The 21,710-nt window shown below is 44.9% G+C and overlaps 1 protein-coding gene across 2 annotated transcripts in view; it reads left to right on the top strand.

The window, feature by feature from the left end:
* Window positions 1-21,710, top strand: part of RFTN1 (raftlin, lipid raft linker 1) — a 200,672-nt gene that overhangs the window by 925 nt on the left and 178,037 nt on the right. For both annotated transcript variants that reach the window (XM_038570760.1, XM_038570759.1), the window contains exon 2: window positions 17,164-17,316. In XM_038570760.1, the coding sequence (XP_038426688.1) occupies window positions 17,172-17,316 (145 nt within the window). In that variant the 5' untranslated portion in view covers window positions 17,164-17,171. The remainder of the gene's footprint in view (window positions 1-17,163; window positions 17,317-21,710) is intronic.

Below are 21,710 nucleotides of genomic sequence, written 5' to 3' on the forward strand. Positions count from 1 at the left end.
ACGGCCCCGCACGGCCCCGCGGACCGCGCCGCGCCGGACCCCGCGCGCCCCGGGGCGCCCCCCGCACGGCCCCGCCGCCACCGCCCCGGCCGGCGTGGATGCGGTCGGCGCCCGTTCACCGCACGCGGCGGGCTTGGCCAACTTTTTTTGGAGAAAAAAAAAAAAGAAAGAAAAATCCTCACACTGGCACGCTGTGGGGGACGCACCTAGAGCAGTTTGTTAGGGGTCGTGGGCTCTGCGGGCTCGGGGGCGCCGGGGGGGGGGAAGCAGGGGGAAGCTTCGAGGCCACAGGTGGGTCTGGGGCGCTGCCGCAGGGGGCCTTGGCCAGGATCGGGCAGGAGCTGACGCGGGGTGCGGGTCCCGGGGGGCGCGAGGCTGGGGGCGGGGGCGGGGGCGAGGCGGCTCCGGCTGCCCTTCTGCGCGCTCCCCCCCCAGGTGGGTGCGGCGCGGGGGTGCCGGGTACGTGCGAGCAGACGCGCCGCAGCCCCCGGAGGCGCCGAGACTCGCGGCGCGGGAGTCCCCGGCCCTAAGCGGCTTCCTCTCCTCGTCCTAACCCACTTTCGCGGGCTCCGGGGACGCCGGGGTGGGTCTGGGCCGCGGCGGGGCGGCGGCGGCGTCCCTGCCAGAAAACCCGATTGTCGGCGTGCGGCGCTCCTGCCCTCCCCGGACCAGGGCCGTGCCCTTGACCTAGGATATCGCCGTCTTGGCAGCGAGAACCTCTTGGAAGCCAAAAGTGCCACCAGGCGCGCGCCCTGCTGCCTCCCCGTGCTCATGCTTAGCTGCCCTGTGTGGTTGTGGGTGATCCCCAGGGACCCTGGGTGCTGGCAGCGAGTTGTTGGGGGGGGGGGGGCTTACACAAACAAAAAGCATATTTATGTTTTTTAAGTCTGGGACAAATGCCCTGGGTTTCCAGCAAGAGTTCCTTCTTGTAATTGGTACAGCTGTTTTCAGATGCTGGGTGCACAGTCAGGCCGGGCGTCTTCAGCCCCTGCCATCGTGTGTCATCTCAGGATAAGTGAGGCCCTGCCAGGAAGGAAGGCGGGGTAATGCGAGCGACCTCTGGGCCTGTGGGTAGGGCACGCTATGCACCCCCACGTGTCCCTGGCTGCCGGGATTCCTAATTTGTACCTCTGAACAGCTGAATTCCCTACGAAGTTCAAGTGACCCCAGATGTCACCAGACCCCACAGAGGGGTTAAGCAACAAGCTGTTTGGGGCTCTTTGGTGCATGCGTGTGTGCTAACCTCAGTGAAATCACTTTAACCTCAGAAGTGACTCTGCATCCTCTTTTGCCTTCAGCTGGGATTCTGGTCCTGAGAGCTTGGACCTCATCCTCTGTTTTATCAAGTCGCTGGGGTGGTTTTTCTTTGTTAGTCTTTTGGCTTGATGCACGTGGGGGCAAATGGAAGTGGAGTGTTGTGCAGTTAGCTAATAGTTTGGTACAGGAATTGAAAGGGAACAAATTGGGAATGAGTTCTTTTTCTCCCTCTTGAGCAGGAATTTTTGGCTTCCATTCAAATAATTGCTTTGTCTGTAGGGAAACAGGCAGAAAATCTTTGGCATGAGTGATGGGAGTTCCTGTAAAGCTACTTGTGTTCTTCCAATCTTCACTTTTCAGCAGAATTGAAACTATATGGGCCTACGGCTTGGTGGGCATGGGTGTCTCGCCAAATTTCTAAATTGCGGGCTAAGGAGAGGGCATTATGACTCTTTCACCACCTATCTCATTTTAAAAAATATATAAAAGTTGCAAGAATGGTAACCACCCCAATACCCGTATCTAGAGTGTAGTTTAGCGGTACTGGCTTTATTACACATCTGTCAACTTACTCATGCCTCTATCCATCTTAAGTCTCATTTAAGTCCCATCCATCAATAAGTCCCAACTTACTGTTTTATGCACTTTAAAGGAAATTACAGACATTGGCACAGGTCACTCCTAGATGTTTCAGCACACATTTTATTATTCAGAGTTCAATATATGTTCATGATTTGCTTAAGGTAGAATATATGTACTTAGAGTGAAATGCACAAATCTTGAGAGTGATATTTGCATAATGTTTTGATAGCTGTGTACACCTGTGTAACTTAGCTGCTAGCAAGATAGAGAGTATTACCATCACCTCAGAAAGTTCCTCATCCCCATTCCCGGTCAGTCCCTGCCCCCATTTCAGTGGTAACCACTGCTGATTGTTTCTGTTAGTTTAGTCTATTCTTGAATTCCTGTAAGTGGAATTTTACAGTATTGTGTAAAGCTTCTTCCACTCAGCCTATTTTTGAGTTTCATCCATGTTGTGTATATCAGTATTTTGGTGGTGGTTTTTTTTTTTTTTTATTGCTGAGTTATATATTCCAGGATATGTCCATACCACAGTTTGTTAATACATTCCCCCTTACGGATGGACACACAAGTTATTCCTAGTTTTCGGGGGTAGAGGGAACGAAGCTGCTATGAATATTTGTGTATAAATCTTTCGGGGACATATGTTCTCATTTCTCTTGGGTAAATGCCTAGAAGTAGAATCAGTAGGTTGAAGAAGAGGTGTCTATGACCTTAGAAGAGCTGCTGGATCCTTTTCCAACATGGCTGTACCATTTTTACAGTCCTACCAGCAAAGAACACAAGTATGAGATTCCAGATATGACAACCCTATTTTCCTATCTCAAAGTCAAGAGCATGGTTTGACCAGTGTTCCAGTGGAGGGGTGCAGAAATTGGACCCCCGAGACAGTCCGAAGCATGTTGTTTTATAGCTGGAGGAGTTGTGAGAAATCTCTGACTCTGCCAGTGAGTGAGTTTACACTTAAATTATTGCAGATTATCAGACAAATATTTTATTTGTAGAGATCTTCAGAGAAGGGAATTCCACAGGGAAATGTACCCTTGGTTGTGAAAGGAGATTGATTGAGTGCTTTCTATATATATATATAAAAAAATAACCCCCCAAACCCACAGAATTCCACTACACTTCTGCTTAGCCACTCCTGGGGGGATTTCTGACGTATTGGTCTGGTTGATGTGAACTTGGTGGAGGAGATTCCCATTGGATTTCACTGGCTTGCGCAGCTGGCTGCTGAAAGCGGTTATGTTTGCTTTGTGAGGCAGATCAGATTTGGCTTTTTGAAGGCTCAGAAAACAGCTTTCCTGTTAAAGTGATTTGGCCTGTCAGTGAGAAACATGACCTGTCGACACCCTCTCATTGTCCTGGCTGAGAAAATGGGCTGGTTCCCCTCAGGTTCTCTTACCCTTCAGTCCCGTTCTGTGGACCAGCAGCCAAACCTGGCCTTGGCTGATGCAGGAAACAGAAACAGAGCCCCCCTCCGACTGCGTGGGACCCCAGAATGAAATATTCTCATCTGGCCAAGGTTGAGGGGTCAGATGAGAGGTGGCACAGAATCTCGAGATGTTGCCTGTGTTTGGGAACTGTTCTGATCTGACGGCCTAGAACAGTGCCTGCCACAGAGTAAGGGGCATGGTAAATACCGGCTGAGCCATTCTGGGGACTCGTGGTACGTGACTGGGTGGGTGATTGCCCATCTGTGTGTTGACAGTGAATGCTGAGATGTCCCCAAGATGTATTTCACTAGAGGATACTTTACCATAGCCTGGTAAACAGGTTCAAAGTGTTTCAGCCTAGGAAAACTTGCCGACTGTAAACTTCTACTTTAGTGGCACTGGTTTTTTTTTTAATTTCAGATTTTACTATTGTTCTTAACAAACTGATCATTATAGCTACCACTTGCTGAGCACTTTACTCTTTGCCAGGCACTGTTACGCACTTTACATGCATTCTTTGAATTTAATCTTCATGAGAAGCGAGGACTATTCTTATCTGCACTTTAGCCTTGAGGAAACCGAAGCTTAGGGAGGTTAAGTAACTTGCCCCAAGTTCACTTTTTCACGTTTCCTAGGCATAGAGAAGAGACTGTGATGTTCTGGTTTTGCAAATGAGGTTACGTCTGCAAGCACAGATTGCCAAAGTTGTGAAGCTGTGGGATAATAGACACATCAACCGGGGGGGCGGGTGGTACAGCACCGTGGCCAGAAATGACACACTGGGATCACTTCCTTTCATCTTCTGTTCTTTTGCTCTGAAGTTTTCAGAGTTTGTGGCAGCCGGAGCCTGTAGAGAGGTACTAAGTGTTTTGGTGGCAGTTGTGGATATTGTTGGTTGACTGTGATTTTAGTTTTATTGGAGGGAGAAAAAACGCTATCAGCTGTTGAGTTGGAGTGTCTATAGCTGGGCTACCCCATACCTTGGCCACCAGCTGTGTGTGGCTATGTGCATTTTAGTGTAAAATGAATTAAAATGAAATAAAATAAAAAATTCAGCTCCTTGGTCCCACTAGCCACATTGTCAAGTGCCCTAGAGCCACATGTGGTTCCCGGCATGGGTCTTGGACAGTGCAGAGGCAGAGTATTTTCACCAGGGCTGAGGGTCCTGCTTGACAGTGCCGCTCTACAGTCAGCATCTCTGTCTTTTCCTTCAACTGAAGAGTTGGCAACACACTTGGCAAAGGCTTAGGCTATTTTTCACTGACAAAGAGATAAATTTAGCCAGACATTTCTTTTATGTTTACCTTTTAAAGGTTTTGCATGTGTGTGTAATCTTTTCTCCAATTCACATTCAGTTTTTGACATAAATTTGAGTTTCCCTTTGCTCCTGGGCCCCCAAAGGGGCTTTCGTTATAATCATTGCATATTTAACCAGGATGCTTTCTGTGAAAAGATCGGTACAGCAGGCAAGTGATGGCCACTGCTTGAGCCCTGTTAATTCCTTGCTCTCCAAATAAGAATTCCGTTCAGCTTTTAAATATGCATTTGTGTGACTTACTCCCCACCTGGGCTGAATTCAGGAAGAAGAATCGGCTCTCAGCGGGGCCAGAACCAAAGAGCTGGGAAATCAGGTCACATTCTACGCCTGATGGCTACCTGCCAAGACTGAGATGGAGGAGACACTCTTTGGGGGTATGAAGGGCTTCGCTCTGGAGTTCTCCTGGGTCCAACTGCCCTTATGGTTGGTGTTGGGCGTGCTGGAGGGGGCCTGGGAGCTTCTGTGTCCTGGTTGCACAGGACAAGGGGCGGGGACTATGGTGCCCTGGCTTACCCCTCTTCTGTGGTTCAAAGGACAGAGGGTTCTAGTCCTCACGTGTCATGAGGCATCAACACCAGCCAGTAGAAGGCCCACATCAGCTGTGTTTTGCCCAGCTCATCTGATACTGACCAACTCTTTTTTTTTTCTTTTAAAGATTTTATTTATTTATTTGAGAGAGAGAGAGAGAGAGAGAGAGAGAGAGAACATAAGCAGGGGAGGGGGCAGAGGCAGAGGGAGAAGAAGGCTCCCTGCTCAGCACTGAGCAGGGAGCCCAAAGCGGGGCTTGATCCCAGGACCCTAATAAGATCATGACCTGAGCTGAAGGCAGACACTTAACTGACTCAACCACCCAGGCACCCAGACCAATTCTTAAGTTACTTTATAAACTGTCATTGGATATTTCTACACTTTTTCAACCAGGAAGCCAGCTGCACTTCAGTGACAACTTTCTTTGGCTTTAATAACTCCAGTGTCCCATTTTGTTGTTCTCAAGGCAGACCCCCTTGATTGTCAGCATTTATTTCTTTTTTTTTCTTTTTCTTTTCTTTTTTTTTTTTTTAGCATTTATTTCTTACAGAGGTTTATCAGCTTCCATCGTGTGTATGGGCACACATGTGTGTGTTTTGAAATTTCCTACTTTGTTATTTTACCCCAAGGAAATACTTCCTGAGGAATCCTTCAGGTTTTATGGAATAGCTCCCAGATTCCTAAGTTTGAAGAAATTATTGTAATAGGCCTCATACATAAAGTTGGATAAGAGAGTTGGTTAATCACAGACTCTGGTTAATGGAATGTGTCTGAATCATGTATTACCAAATTTTGGAAATATAAAGTACAAGGAATCAGATTGTTCATTTAAATACTTCTGTAAGTTAGGGCTTTTGTAACTTTTTCAGTCTCAGAACACCGTATAAGCACCCTGTGCAGTATGGTGTAATTATGGCCATAGGAAGGTCAAAAGGAATCTTTACAATGGATAACAAGTGATACCAGTAGTATTTCTAATAATGGTTAATGTTTATACTACTTTTTCTATGTGCCTGAGCTCTTCTAAGCCCTGTCCTGTATTAACTTATTTAATCCTCACTCTGCCAGTGGATTCTGAGGATATCCCCATATTATAATTGGGAACCTGAGATTGAGATGCTTCCTCGAGGTCACACAGTTAGGAATTAGACACACTGGGATTTGAACCTTGACAGTGTGGCTGCAGAACCTGTGCACCCAACCCCTGTGCTATGCTGTTCAAGAAGATGAACTTGAGAGAGACAGGCAAATATTCCAAATATTCTCAAATCTCCATCTTTTACCAGGTAGTAAGTGTCTGCCCTGTCCTCAAAGATGTTGGTTTAGTATTTATTGTGCATCTGTGGCAGGACATTGGGATAGCTGCTGCTGGGGAGGAAGAAGACATAACTGACCTTTGGGAAGTTGGCTTGTCACATGGGCGTATGAGGCATTAGTGAAAGCTCCAGAGCTCTCCCTTGAGCTCAGGACTGTCCCTGCAGCTGCCTACCCCACACCGCCACTTGATGGAGTTACCACATCTAAAATAAGCTCCTGTTTTCCTCCTGTTGCCATCCCTGGCTCCGAAGGGGGCCACTCCAGCCTTCCAGTTGCTCAGGTCACAAACCCTAGAGGTGTCTTGGATGCCCTCTTTTTCTCATGCTCTATTTCCAAACCACCAATAAATCTCATTTTCTACTTCAAAATAGATCCAGAACTTGATCATTGCTCCTACCCCATCATCAACTAGTCTCCACATTTCCATGGTAGTCATGGCCAGAGCGATCATGTCTACTCTTGGCTTGAAACCCTCAAGGGGCTCCCATCTCAGGGTAAAGCTGAGTCCTTACCACTGTCTACACAGCCTGCACAACCTGTCTCCCCATGCCTCTCTGATTTCATGTGCCCCCCATAGCCACCCCCATTCCCCAAGTAGGTCCTAGAACCTTGCACTTGCTACCACGTTGCCCAGTCCACCATCCCCCACTCATCCCATGGCCTGTGTAGGACTGTGCTTAACATCACCTTCTGGGTGAGGACTGATCATCCTGTTTTTAACTATTGTATATTCTGCCACTGTGCTGGCTCTCCCTCCTCCCTGCCTTATTATTCTTTATTTGACATACTTTAAAATTGAATTTCCTGTATTAGTTTTATTTGTATATTCTGTTTCTTTGCTCCAGAAGGTAAGGTCCTTCATGAAGGCAAGGTTGTTCATTTTTATTTACTTATTTATTTTTTTGTATTTTGTATCACTTTGGTATCCTCAGCATTTAGAACAGTGATTTGCATACAGTAAGTGCTTAATAAAGGAGGGTATGATGGGTAATTTTATGTGTCAATTTGACTAGGCTATGGTACCCAGTTTTTGGTCAGACACGTCTAGGTGTTGCTGTGGGTTATTTTTCTTTTTTAACGTGATTAACATTTAAATCAGTAGACTTTGAGTAAAGCAGATTATTCATGGGTGGGCCTCACCCAATCAGTTGAAGGACCTACGAGAAAAGCCTGAGGTCTCCCAAGGAAGAAGGAATCTTGCTTCCAGACTGCTTTAGGACTCAAGACTGTAATACCAACTCTTCTGTAGGTCTCTGACCTGCTGGCCTACTGTCCTGCCCTGCAGATTTCTGACTTGCCAGCTCCCACAGTCACATGAGTCAATTTTTAAAATTAAATCTGCCTTGCCTTCTCTCTGTATATCCTATTGGTTTTGTCTCTCTGGACAGCCCTAATACAGAGGGTCAAGATGGAAGAGAAAGGAGTGTCAGGTGGGGATTGTGTGGAGATAAAGGAATGATGTCTGGAGAGCACTCAATGTGCAAAAGGTAGCCCTGACTTCATACAGCCTGACTCCAGGGTATAAGAAGAGGAATAGCCAGAGACCTGGGAGGAAGGCAGTTGGGGGTGAGGTTGAGGCTGGACAGTATATGTTTCTTAGGCTCTTTGAGCCACTTGCATGGCACAGAACGGTTAATCTGGCATTAGCCTGTGATAGGAATTAATGGGTGAGAGACCAAAGGAAACCAGATGTAAGGAAGGCCTTTGATGGTTCTCAGAGAGCTGGTTGGCAAGGAGAATGAAGCAGTGGCATTAAGGCCTCCACCAGAACTCAGTACCATGCCAGTGGTAGCTGTGACGACAGTGGTCGGAACAGGCTGATGCCTGGTGTTTTGAGCCTGGATGTTACGAAGACAGTGGTACTACCCACAGAAGCAAGAACACAGGAGGAAGAACAGGCCTTGATGGGCAAGGCGTTGAGTTCATTTTGGAGTATGTTCATCAGGAATGTCGGGAAGGTCTAGATTAAGATGTTGAAATGGGTCCTTGGGCATGTTCACCTGGAGTTCACCAGGCTGCGAGGGAGACTGGAAGTTTTAGCAAGAATAGCCAAAGCAGGGCCCATGAGAGGGCATATGAAGGCTACATGGAAGATGATAGCATTTATGTGAGTTTTTTGAGTATACTCAACAATACCACATATCGGAGGTTCCCAAATTCCATACTGAGGCACCCCAAGGCACCATAGCAAAATCACAAGGACAGGACAAAAGGGCTTTTTGTTGTTGTTGTTGTTGTTTTACATTTCTGAGGGGAACGCAGTGGTATTTAACATGTTAGGTAACACACTACCTACCATCTTGGGGTAGTTTGCAGTACAAACATTAGACAGCACAACATTCCTTTTGATGATATCTTATCTCTGTGAAGCTGGCTTTTGGGTGGTTGCTAAGAAACCACCTAGTGGAACAGGCAATGAAGGTGATGGTGTCCAGTGTGATTCCAAGGTTTGAGGGGTTGTGCAGTGCCCAAGAGATGTACACATCCCATTAGTAAGTACTTCTGGTGGCTTAGAAATGAAAGAAAGGTATATTCTTTCCATTTTTACATACTTTTTTTTTTTTCAAAAGGCCAATAAGTTGTTTGGACATAAATAATTATGTTGTTTGGACCTAAGTACTTAATAAGTGGAACTGTAAATACTGCTTTTAGCTTGGGGGTGCCGTGAAAACGTACTGAGACGCTGAAGGTGCCAGGAAGTGGAAAGTCTCAAAACCTCTGCTGTGTATTTTTTTTTAAGTTTTTTTTTTTTTTTTTTTTTTTTTTTTTTCAGTTCATGAGAGACACACAGAGAGAGGCAGAGACATAGGCAGAGGGAGAAGCAGGCTCCACGCAGGAAGCCCAACGTGGAACTTGATCCCAGGACCCTGGGATCACGCCCTGAGCCAAGATGTCTCATTTTCTCTCCTCATCTATATGTCCGAAGTGGCTTGTACTGAAAATGATTTTTTTTAAAAAGATTTTATTTATTTATTTTAGAGAGAGAGCGCAAGCATGAGTTGGTGGTTGGGGAGCAGAGGGGCAGGGAGAGATTCTCCATAGAGCCCGACTCAAAGCTCAATCTCCTGACCCTGAGATCATGACCTGACCCAAAATCAAGAGTAGGACACTCAACCGATTGGTCCAACCAGCGCCCCATACTGAAAATGATTTTAAGAGAATGAGACAGGAGGAGGCTGGGGATAGAAATTTAGGGGTGTACCTGTGTTTGGGAGGATAACAGAGAGGTAGAAAGAGAGTATTTGAGTACCAAAAGGTTCAAGAGGTGGGAGTGTGGGATCAAGAGGTCCACAAGGCCATGTTCTAGACTGGGGCTCTTAGCCCTAAGAGTCTTTTTGTTTTTTTAAATATTTTTATTTATTCATGAGAGACACAGAGAGAGCGAGAGAGGCAGAGACACAGGCAGAGGGAGAAGCAGGCCCCATGCAGGGAGCCTGATGTGGGACTCAATCCCGGGACTCCAGGATCATGCCCTGAGCCAAAGGCAAACGCTTAACCGCTGAGCCACCCAGGTGTCCCCCTGACTAAGAATCTTAAGAAAGATCCGAGACTGGAGAGGGGAAAATCAAACTTGCTCCTAAATTGTTGATTTTCACTTCTGGCTGCCAGTTAGAATAACCTGGATTTTCAAAATACTGACGATCGGGCCCCACCCCCAAATGCCTGGCATCAGGACTTTTAAATAGCTCTCCAGATGATTCCAGTATGCAACCAAGATTGAGGACCCCTGCCATGGCCCAGGGTTTCTCAGACTTGACCGCTGCTCAAACTTTATGAATCACTTGTCAAACATATAGATTCTGGTTCAGTAGGCCTGGGAGGGCCTGGGATTCTGGATTTCTCATAGGCTCCCAGGAAGTCTGGGACCACTGCTGGTCTGAGGACCACACTTTGAGCAGCAGGTTCTTCTGAAAGGGAACTGGGCTTAGTTAAGGGTGTTTGTGATAGGGATTGTGGGAAGGCAGAAAGGTGGTCTGGATCAACTGAGGTATGGGAGTGAGGGGATAGTAAACAAGTGTTTTCCTTTGGTAATGTAAATACCCCTTGTGTTCCTTATCTTTTGCTATGTAACAAATTACTCCCAATCTTGGCAGCCAGAAACAACAATAAACATTTACCATCAGGATCCCTGGGTGGCTCAGTGGTTTAGCCCCTGCCTTCGGCCCAGGGCATGATCCTGGAGACCTGGGATCGAGTCCCACATCAGGCTCCCTGCATGGAGCCTGTTTCTCCCTCTGCCTGTGTCTCTGCCTCTCTCTCTCTCTGTGTATCTCATGAATAAATAAAATATTTAAAAAAACAAAACAAAACCATTTACCATCTCACAGGGTTTCTGTGGGTTAGAAATCCAGAAGCAGCTTAGCTGGGTGGTTCTGACCTAGGTGCCTCATAAGGTTGTCATCAAGATGACTAGGCTGGAGGCCGTTCTGGGTCTGATAGATCTGCTTGCACATGGGTGTTGAATTAATCAACAGTGTTGGCTGTTGGATGGAGGCCTCAGTTCCCTGTCCTGGGACTTCTCCACAGGGTTTATAGAGTGTCCTCATACTGTGGCAGCTGGCTGTCCCCAGAGTGAGAGATCCAAGATGGAGCAAGGTAGGACGCACGATGCAGCTGTAACCCAGCCTTGGAAATGACACTCATCATTTCTGTAGCACTCTCCTGGCCACACGGGTCAGCCCTGTTCACTGTGGGTGGAGACCCCTCATGAATGCTGCCAGGATTATTGAAGGTCATCTTGGAGGCTGGCAGTCATACTTATGTTTTTAATGAAGAAAATAATGTAGGTGATAGCACAGAAAACTTGAAAAATGTAAAAAACCATAGGGTGTCACCCATAATCTCATGGCCTAGAGGAAGTTTCTGGGAACATTGTGGCCTGTGTCTTGCCAGATACAAGATATATATGTAACATGTTACCGTATGTTATCATTTATATAAGTTTATGGAATATATAAATTATATATATATTCACTGATTTAGAAAAAGTAGCACCATACAAATAATACTGTTTCATGTAGATTGTTCCTTATACTTGGCATCTAATCAGGAACACTTTGAATGGGTAAAATTTTCTTATTGAAGTGTAGTTGATGTATAGCATTGTATTAGTTTCTGGTGTACAACACAGTAATTTGACAATTCTGGACATTACTCAGTGCTCCCCACAATAAGTGTAGTCACCATGCAATGTTACTACAGTGTTATTGACTATATTGTATACTGTACTTTTCATCTCTTTGCCTTTTTTATTTTATAACTGCAGTTTGTACCTCTTAATCCCCTTCACCTCTTTGGCCCAGTCCCTCAATTTTACTTATCCTTGGTTTTGTGTCTTAGGGCATGTGTGTAGGATATCAAGATTTGATAGTATTTGAATTTTCACATTTTCGTTTACATTTCTAGGTTGAGAGAGATGTTCCTATCATGTAAAAATGTCTTAATTTGGATCATCAGTTCTTACTCTGGGTGACTGAGTGATGTAATAAACACGCTTGAGGCTTCAAATACGGGATTTGAGTGTAGAAATAAAAAATGAGTTTGCCAGCTGATCCAGCATCATTGCATATAATTGCCCCATCTCTGGTTGCTTGTCATGAGCTGTTGGCAATTGTTAAAATTAGCTTTACAGTCTGCCACAGATTAGCAGCAAGTGTGGTAAATGAAGACTCCCTCTTAATGAAACTAATTTGTATTTGAAAATATAACTACATTTATTGCCCCCATTATTTAAATGCCTGTAGGCTAGTTGATAGTAAAAATGAACCTTTAAACTGAAGTTTTAGAAATGCTAGCTGAAAAATAATCTTTTAAGGAGTGATTTTTTTGAAGTGGCTTTCCAGTGTCTTATGAGCATCTTGGGAAGCATTTCAGAAATAAATTAGAAATACTTTAAAATAAAAATACAAAGGTTTCAACATTGAAAATGACACAGGACATCATGGCCCATTGCTGATCAGCTTCTTCTGGAACCAGGTTCTGTAGCGATATGCTGTCTGTTTTCTATCACAGGAATTTTCTTTGAGTGTCCTGCACTCTGCTCAGACTTCCAGAACAGCCCACCCCACTGCACCGTATGCATCTGTTCACTGTCTTTCTCCTACTTTCACCTCTGATCTCCCTGAGAGCAGGGCCTGGTCTTCCCATTTTTATCTTTCCTAATGGAGGGCCTGATTTAAAGTAGATCTTAATAAATGTGTGATGAATGAGTGCATGCACATATGCATGAATTTGGGAAAGTTCCCTTCCTCGTGGAGCCGACAGTTTCTGCATGAAGCTGGTCCATCGTGTCTCAAAAACACACCTCACCCTAGATTTGATTTGGAAAGAACTGATTTTCCAGAACATCAGTCCATCAGAAGGCTCTCTGCTTTCTGGTCTTTTGCAATCTCTAACGACGTCTCCTTGCATCTAGGGTCTCAACCTCCCGGTGATTACCTTATTTTCCTCCCTAATCAGCATCCAGTTCCTAATTATTTTAGCCAATTTCTGCCGGAGAACTGTATGTTTATTTTGGCTCTTTTCCCACTGTCTCACCACAGGAATGGGGAAAGACCTCCTCTCTTTGCTTTACCTTTGAAGAACTCTTGGAAGATTTTTCTTGGTCCCTTGATGCTAGAGAGATGCATACACATGGGTGCAGGGATGTATTCTGGGAAGACAGAGGTATAAACAAAAGAAAAAAAAAACCTCTGGGATCCCTGGGTGGCGCAGCGGTTTGGCGCCTGCCCTTGGCCCAGGGCGCGATCCTGGAGACCCGGATCGAATCCCACGTCAGGCTCCTGGTGCATGGAGCCTGCTTCTCCCTCTGCCTGTGTCTCTGCCTCTGTGTGTGTGTGTGTGTGTGACTATCATAAATAAATAAAATTAAAAAAAAAAAAGAAAGAAAAAAAACCTCCTGTGTGACTGTCAGATAATCAAAGCTGACCCAGTCATCTGATCACACATAAAATGAGCAACTTGATTTACATTAGGTGTCAATGCGAGGTGACTGTAGGAATATGGAAGGGCAGAGCTGTGGGGGTTAGATAGACCATAGATAAAACATGGGAAGACTTCATCACACATGAGTGATTTATATCATGCATCCCTTACAAAAATAGACAACAAAAGGAGGAATAACCATGAATAGCACGGCTCTCATGAGCTGATGCTCCAGAGTGAGACTCTCCAAGGGTCTCACCTTCTGCCATGCCTCTCCTGGGGTCAGCACCTGGTCACCTTGAATGTGGAAAGAGAAGCATCATTTGTTAACAGGACCCCTGTACTTACCACACAACCCAGCAATCCCACTCCTAGGTGTTACCCTAGAGAAATGAAAACTTATGTCCTCATAAAAACCTCTGTGTGACTGTTTATAGCCACTTTATTCATAATCAACTGGAAAAGCCAAATGCCCTTCAAAGGGTGAATGACTAAAACAGGGCTGCTAGATGCAGGCAGTTTCAACTACTGAGGAGGCAGCAGGCCATGGTCATTTTGAACAAACTTGGTGAATGAGTTATATATTGCATGATGAATCACCCCAAAACTTAGAGGCTTAAAACAGAAACAATGGTGTAGTGTGCTCAGGGATCTGCAGTTTTGGCAGAGTTTGGTGGAAACAGCTTGTGTCTGCCTCTCATGGTATCAATGTCTTGACTGAGGCGGGAGGCTCAATTTCCAAGATAGCTTAACAGCAAGATGGCTGGCAAGTTGGTGCTGGCTGTCGGTTGCTCTCCACATGGGCCTCCCTTTGGGGCTTCTTGGGTTTCCTCATGGCATGGTGGCTGGGATCCAAGAATCAGGCATCCCAAGAATCAAGAAGTAGGTGCTCCCAGTTTCTTAAAGCCCAGGTCCAGAGGCTGGCACTGTGTCATTCCACCATATTATATTGGTCAGAGAACCATGGATCCCAGATTCGGGGGAGGTGATGTAGACCCCACCTTTCAATGGCAGGGGTGTCAAAGATTTGGGGGCCATATTTCAAAACCACTGTCCTTACCATTTACCTTCTGCCCTACTAGAGACCTTGACTCCTGAGGGAGACATGGTTCCACTGATACAGAAGACTCCCTGAATGTCTGAGGGAGTGTGCGGCACCAAATGCCTGCATCTGGCAAAGCCAAACCCTCCACTCTTCCCTCTGCCTCCCACCTCTCACCGCCCTCAAAGGCCCATACCTGAGCTCCTTGTGGGCTTTCTAGTATGAGCATGGGAACCTCCCATAGTAAACAGTAATGTGAAGCACTGTTATATCTTATTTTTCCCCCTTTTGTAAGCTAGATCTTTCTTGTTTGAGCATAGTAGGGCCTGTAATAGATGTTTTTACAACGATATGAAAACCTTTACTATCTTGACGGGGCAGGATGAATGGTAGAACAACATAGGAAGGAACTAAAAGGAACACTTGTGCCGGGAGTGAATAAGGTAGGGCCCTCACTCAGCACAAAAGAGTAAGAGGAACAAATTCACACTAAGGGTTTATTGGCTCACAACTGCTTCATATGCCGCCTTCCCAGAGAGAGCCATGCTGTAGAAGCAGTTGCTTAACTGGGGTTGCACGTATTCCAAAGAAATGAATCCTAAGTTTGAGACCTTGAGGATTTAACCAATACTACACTTTTGCTGCTGATTGGTACTGTTTTGCTTCTGGCTGGTACTGTTTATCTTTTCTGTGTCAGATCACTTGAATGATTTGCACAGAGCCTTGTCATGTCCTGTGAGACCAGCACAGTGCTCTTTGGGGTGAACTTGAGCAGAGACTTCATGTTTGGGACAAGCTAACTGAAATCTTAAACTCAAAGTTGTAAATTGGGAGAATTTCTCTGAAGCTTCTTGGCACACTGTCCCCTATCTCCTTCCACCTCCTTAACTTTTTCTGAGTCTTTTTACTTATCCTGGTAATCCTCTCCTCTTTTTTCTCTATTGTCGTTTATAGAAGGGGAACGTGTCGTTTATAGAAGAAATTAAGTCATACTAAAGCGTTAGTGGCTGCCATAAGCTTAGTTTGTTGCCCTTCCCATAGAGATATTTGAGGTTTCAAAGGAGATCCTTGAGGGAGAGTGAATCTCTAATGCTAGAATTTACCTAATAGGATAATAAGAATGGGAGGATTTTTAAGGAAGAAGTTTCTTTTTTTGAAGGCCCCAAGTGCTCAGTCTTTCTTAGAGACGTAGGTATGTAAGTGACTTACTTGGTGAGCCTCTGGGTTATTTCCAGTTCTGCTCTGGTGGCCACAGTGCTCATCTTGCCAGGTCACCTGTTCCCCAGTACCCAGGAGCCTTCCTGTCCGCTTGTCTTCTGCTTAGCCTCAGCAGATGCCAGGTGGCTTGCTTTTTAGTAGTTAAATATGCAGTCTCCGTAATATCAGCTATTATATCTGCAGAACTACAGAGTATTTTACAAGTAATCAGTTCATGCAGATTGCACATAAATCATGTCTGCCCTGGCCCTTTGGACACTAATGTTCCCTTATTAAGGCATAAGTAAGCCTTCCTGTTCTCATCCATCCATCCAGACTTTTTTTAATTACTGAAAAGTATAGCCTGGTGTCACGACACCACCCTTTTCCACCCCCCCCCACACACACACACATACACACACTTACTGCTTTTTCAAGGTTCATTTTGTTTTTCTGGAGTTTGCCAATTTGCCTTAGGAAGCTGGGTACCTTGTGAATGGACTAAGCAAAAGGAAATTCTTATCTCTAACAGGAAGTGGTCTCCACGTTTCTGTTTGTGATATTCTTGGCCAGTTAATGTTTTTGTGAAATATGTTCTGATGGCAGCTCTAGTACCCCAGAGAAGGGGGAACATTGGTCATGTTCAGTGCACAAAAGGAAAATATCTTCTGCTGAAGTCTGGGGAGTAGATAAAAAGTCATTTCATGAATGTCATTCTGCCTAAACAGAGAACCTTGATTGTTTTTAATTCCTCGAAAGGCTGGGAGCTGAGCCCACCCTAATATGCACATTATTTTAACATTTCTCCCATTTTTCTTTCAAACTGTAGCCACAGATCTTCACTCTAATACACGTGGATTTCTGCTTCCAATTTCTCTGGCCCTGCTATTAGTATTCAACCAGTCTTCATTTTGGTCTAAAATGACTTTAAGAGCATGGAAGCATACTATTATTTCCTGTGGTTTGGTCTAAAAAAGAATTAAAGGGGGGACGTTTAGATGAGGCCTGTAAAAATACCACCATCTACTTTTAGAGATGTTTTATGAACATAAATTCCTGTCTAAATAATTACTGCTGAGGGCAGAAAGGACTTTGGAGTTTGGAAATTGTACCAACAACTTATTATCCTCTCTTAGCAACCACAGTGAAAGTGACACATCTCTTGTTTTGTTTTTTCCTCTCAGCCGGGCTGACACCATAATGTACCATATTGCTTTTAAGATCTCATTTTTAAATCATGTGTACAGATGATAGTGGAACTGAGGTGCTCCGAGGTATTATTTTTCTCAGGGGAAAAAAAGATAGAAGACAGGTATGCTTTTGGTGTCATTACAGGAGTGTGGGATGGCTGGTAATGGTGTCCTCACAGAAGGAGAAGCCAGCCTGGGTACTGAGCATAGTTCCTCCAGTGTTCAGGTCATACACTGAATTATACTCTGGGTTTCATAAAGGCTGAGATCCTTTATGTAGTCGTCAGGGGTCTTTTATACTATGGTGTTTAAAAACAAAATCTCAGAAAAAAAAATCACTCTCCTTTTCCTTTTCTTGGTTTCTGCTGGCAGCTGCTGAAATGGGTTGCGGCTTGAACAAGTTAGAGAAACGCGATGACAAACGGCCTGGAAATATCTATTCAACTTTAAAGAGGCCTCAGGTGGAAACCAAGATAGATGTGTCCTACGAATACCGCTTCCTGGAGTTCACTACCCTGAGTGCTGGTGAGTGCAGGTGGCCCACACTCCTGGTGGCATGTGAGCTGGGACCCAGCCTGTACCTGAGGTCCCCTCCCACCCCAGAGCAGGGCTGGTGGGGCCTGACAAGGATATACTGGGGAGGTGGGCAGGGTGGGCGGCTGTGGGGACCTGGAAAAGATGGGCCTTCGAAAAGGTACTCTCTACAGAAATCTAGATTTTTATTTGGAACTTTTCATTTTTTAAAAGATAGCAACTAATTGAAATTGTAACCAGTTAAAACCAGGTGTTAAAACCAACTGGTACACACAGGCGGGTGGGCTGCCTTTGGCCCGCGGGGCAGCTAGTGTGCAGACTCTGTCGTAGTGAGCTACGTGCAAAAGGAGAATTTGCCTTATCTCCTATTAACGTGCCTGCCCACCCAAATTTACCTGTCTGTTGTCTGGTGTCTTTTAAGAGTGCTTGTCCATCTGGGCTTGGCTTTGCCTCAGCTGAGCCTGAGGGTGTCCAGGTCACACCACTAACACTGTCCGAGTGGCCCTGGAGTGACTGACAAGCAATAAGGTTTTCACCTGGAGTATTTGCTGAGCACCGACTGTGTGCACAGCATTGGGCTGATGCTGTAGTTCAGTCATGCAGTGTGTCCTGGTTTCCTGGAGCTTCTTACCTAGTGGGAGAGAAGACTCATATACATGAAAAAAAAATACCTCAACAAACTATAATTATAAGTAAGAAAACATGTAAAGCATAAAATATGTTTTCAGAAGAGGAAAGATCATTCTTTCGGTGTAGGGCGCAGTCCCTAGAAGTTGCATGCAAACATAAGTGCTAATCAGGCACCTTGCCACTTTCTCCCTGAGCTGCTGGGTATGTTTTAAGCTTCTATTAACAGAGAAGAGGATTCGTGGGAAAAGCCCTCTATTTGGGGGTTTGAGTCTGGAGTGGCTGGGCCAATCACTAGGCCTGCTGTGTGCTCTTCTGTCAAAGGAGCACATAAAACCCATCTCATGGGGCAACTGCAGAGACCAGAAGAGGAGGGGTCTGAGAAGCTCTTTGCATGATGCGGGCAGGTAGTAGGGCAGCTGGTGTCCATCCACTCCTCTTCCCATCTGCGCCAAGGCTCCCCCTGCTTCTTGAGCCCTGAGAGACATGGCCAGCTGGGCGTCTCTGCAGGGACGTTCTGTGAACCCCTGCACGTCCCCCAAACGGAGCCCTGCATCCTCCTCATCAGATTGCCTTCCTGCTGTTGTCCTTGGTGAATGATGTCACCACTGTCTTCTCAGACAGACTTGTCACCTTAGTCATCTGTGACCATGCCTTCTCCTTGCCCAGGATTTCCATTGTGTCACCCAAGCCCTATTAAAACTACTTCTGAAAATGCTTGTAATGTAGCTAATGTAACATGAGCAAAGCTGAACACAAAATTATTTGGAGCATTTGGTCATCCATTATTTGTTCCGTGAACGTGTGAGTACCTACAACGGTCCAGGCATCATAGACCATGGTTAAGGAGAAAACCAAAGCATGTGTAGGAAAAAAGAATACAAGGAAATATGCCAACATGTTAAATATTGATTGTTAGTAAGCTGAGAAGATGGGGGCTTCATTGTGTCTCTTTCATATATATATATGAGTATATATCACACACATATATATGAAAGTATATACATATATATATACTTTGCATCATGGTTATGTATTTTTTATTATTAAGAAGGGTAAGTTTGGGGGCAGCCCCGGTGGCGCAGCGGTTTAGCACCGCCTGCAGCCCAGGGCGTGATCCTGGAGACCCTGGATCGAGTCCCACGTCAGGCTCTCTGTATGATGCCTGCTTCTCCCTCTGCCTCTGCCTCTCTCTCTCTCTGTCTCTATGAATAAATAAATAAAATCTTAAAAAAAAAAAAGAGTAAGTTTTGCTCACAGAGATCTTCAGGAACTCTGAGTACTGCTCCATCACTTACACCTGAGTTCTTTCCCTCACCGTCTGATTTGTTGCCTGCCTTGTGCTCTGATCAGAGCACCCACACTGCTTTGCTGCACTATGCTTCCTTATATTAAATTACCTTTTGTTTCCTGATTATGAAATGAACATATCTCCATCATAAAAAAAATTAGGAAACCACTGGACAAATCCCAACTGGTCTCCCTGCTTCTACCCTTGTCCCCCTAGAGATCATGTCACTCTTCTGCTCAAAGCCCTGCATAGCTCCCCTCATCCTGAGTAACTACTGTCCATCCTTATCCTCTAGATGTTTGTCCTGCGTGTTTTGCCATTTCAGTCTTGCTGTTTCTTGAACCCTCCAGGCTTTCTCAGAGCCTTTGCACTATCTGTTTCCTCTGCTTGGAAGTCCTCCCAGATATACCCTTGGCTCAGACCCTCAGCTCTCTGGTTTTCTGTGAAACCTTCCCTGACCATTTATTTTATATGTCTACTTACCCTGCAACTCCCCATCCCTTGTCCTCTTGATTGCTCTCCATGATGCCTTCTATTGTCTAACATGCTGTATATCTTGCTTATTGTTATTTGTTGCTTATTTGCGGTCTGCCTTCTTTCATTAGAAGGTAGGATCCCTCTAACGAGTGCAGGATTGTGTCTGTTTTACCCTCTGCTGTACCCTTGATACTTAGAATAGTGCTTGACCTATTGTAGATAATCAATAAATATTTGTTGAATGAATACTTAATGTATATTTTTGTGTCCTGCTTTTTTGCTGCTTAACGTTGTAGAGTGAGGCAGTACCCTGTCACCCCACATGTTCTCAAAATATGATTTAAAGGCTATATATGATTTAATCACTTAGCATACCATAATTTATTTAACGATTTTCTTTTATTGGACATTTAAGTTATTTCGGGCTTTGGGCTATCATAAATAATGCTGTGATAAGCAGCACTGTACATAAATCTTTGCGTGCATTTTTGATTATTTCCTCAGGAATTACTGAGTTGAAAGATATGAATGTCAAGACTCTTGACAAATTGCCAAATTGCCCTCTAGACAGGACCTATTTGTGTAAAACACAAAGCTGATCATGCCGAAACCTTTGGCTGGTTCCCTTGGAAAAATGCAGTGGACGTTCCACCCAGTGCTGAGGACCTTCCTGCTCAGCTTTGCACTTTGTGGACCGTCCCCTACTCCTGCCTTGGAGCACAGTGGGCTGTGCCTCCCACCCCCATCCCAACTTCTGCTCTGCTCCTGTGGCACAGCGTCTGCCCCACCCCTCACTGCTTGCCAGAGTCCCACCACCTGAAACTGTTCTCCCTGACATCCATCCTGCCACGCTTACTCTCTTCGGCATGCCTGCCGTTTGTCAGTACCATCCTTATGACACTTTTATTACATCATGCATTAAATGTATTTGTGTTTCCTTGAGGGCAGAGATCAAGCCTTGCTTATCTTTCTGTGCATCTTTCTTGTTCACACTTTTTAGCTGAGAATAGCATGTCCTGAATAACTGGGTTCTAGTCAACCAAAGTAAGTGTGACATATGCTCACCTGTTTCCCTGGCAGCCCATCAAGTTCTTTTCCAAAAGTTCTAACGAGATCATTCCTTATTGCTTCAGAATGAGCCAGCATTTGTTGAGAGCCTACTATGTGCTAAGTCCTGTGATGGTGCATTAGGTCTTCCCAACGTTTCCAACTTTATCAAAATTAAAATAAAATAATTTAAGCACATTACACTGCAGGTATTTAAAATGTTCAAACCCATGAAACCATGACCTCATCAAGATGCAAAACATTTCCATCTCCCACAAAGTTTCTTCATGCTCCTTTGTAATCACTCCTTTTTTTCCAGCCCCCTGTCCCCAGACAACCAGTGATATGCTTTCCATCACTGATTTTATTTTCTAGGATCTTCTATGAATGGAATCATGTGGGACATACTCTTTTTGGTCTGGCTTTTTTCACTTGGCTTACTTGTTTTGAGATTCATTTGTGTTGTTTTGTGTGTGGTAGTTCATTCTTACTTTACGGCTGAGTAGTATATTCTCTTGTGTGGATATACCATAGTGTGTTTATCCATTCATGTGTTGATGGACATTTCAGTTGTTTCTGTTAGGGCTGTTGCAAATTAACATTCATCTTTGTGTGGCTTCTTATGTCATTTTATTCTCATGGAAACCCAGTGAGCTACATGGGTACATGCATTCCTTTTCTGCGGTTGGGTAACCAACACTCAGAGAGGTTAAGTCACTTTTCTAAAAGACACAGTACCAGGAAGTGACTGGGGTGGAATTTGAATTAGATCTCAAGGGCCCCAGAACTCCTGTGCCTCATAAACTGCAAGGTGCTAGACAAATGGGTGTCAACACCAAATAGAACATTCTTGTTAGAAAATTTGTTATCACCTAGAGGGACATAAGGATAGTCCTCTTCCATAGGGTTTTAGACACAGAAGATTTTTAAGTAACACTTGATA

This window comes from Canis lupus, chromosome 23 (assembly GCF_011100685.1).
Source record: "Canis lupus familiaris isolate Mischka breed German Shepherd chromosome 23, alternate assembly UU_Cfam_GSD_1.0, whole genome shotgun sequence".
Lineage (NCBI taxonomy): Eukaryota > Metazoa > Chordata > Mammalia > Carnivora > Canidae > Canis > Canis lupus.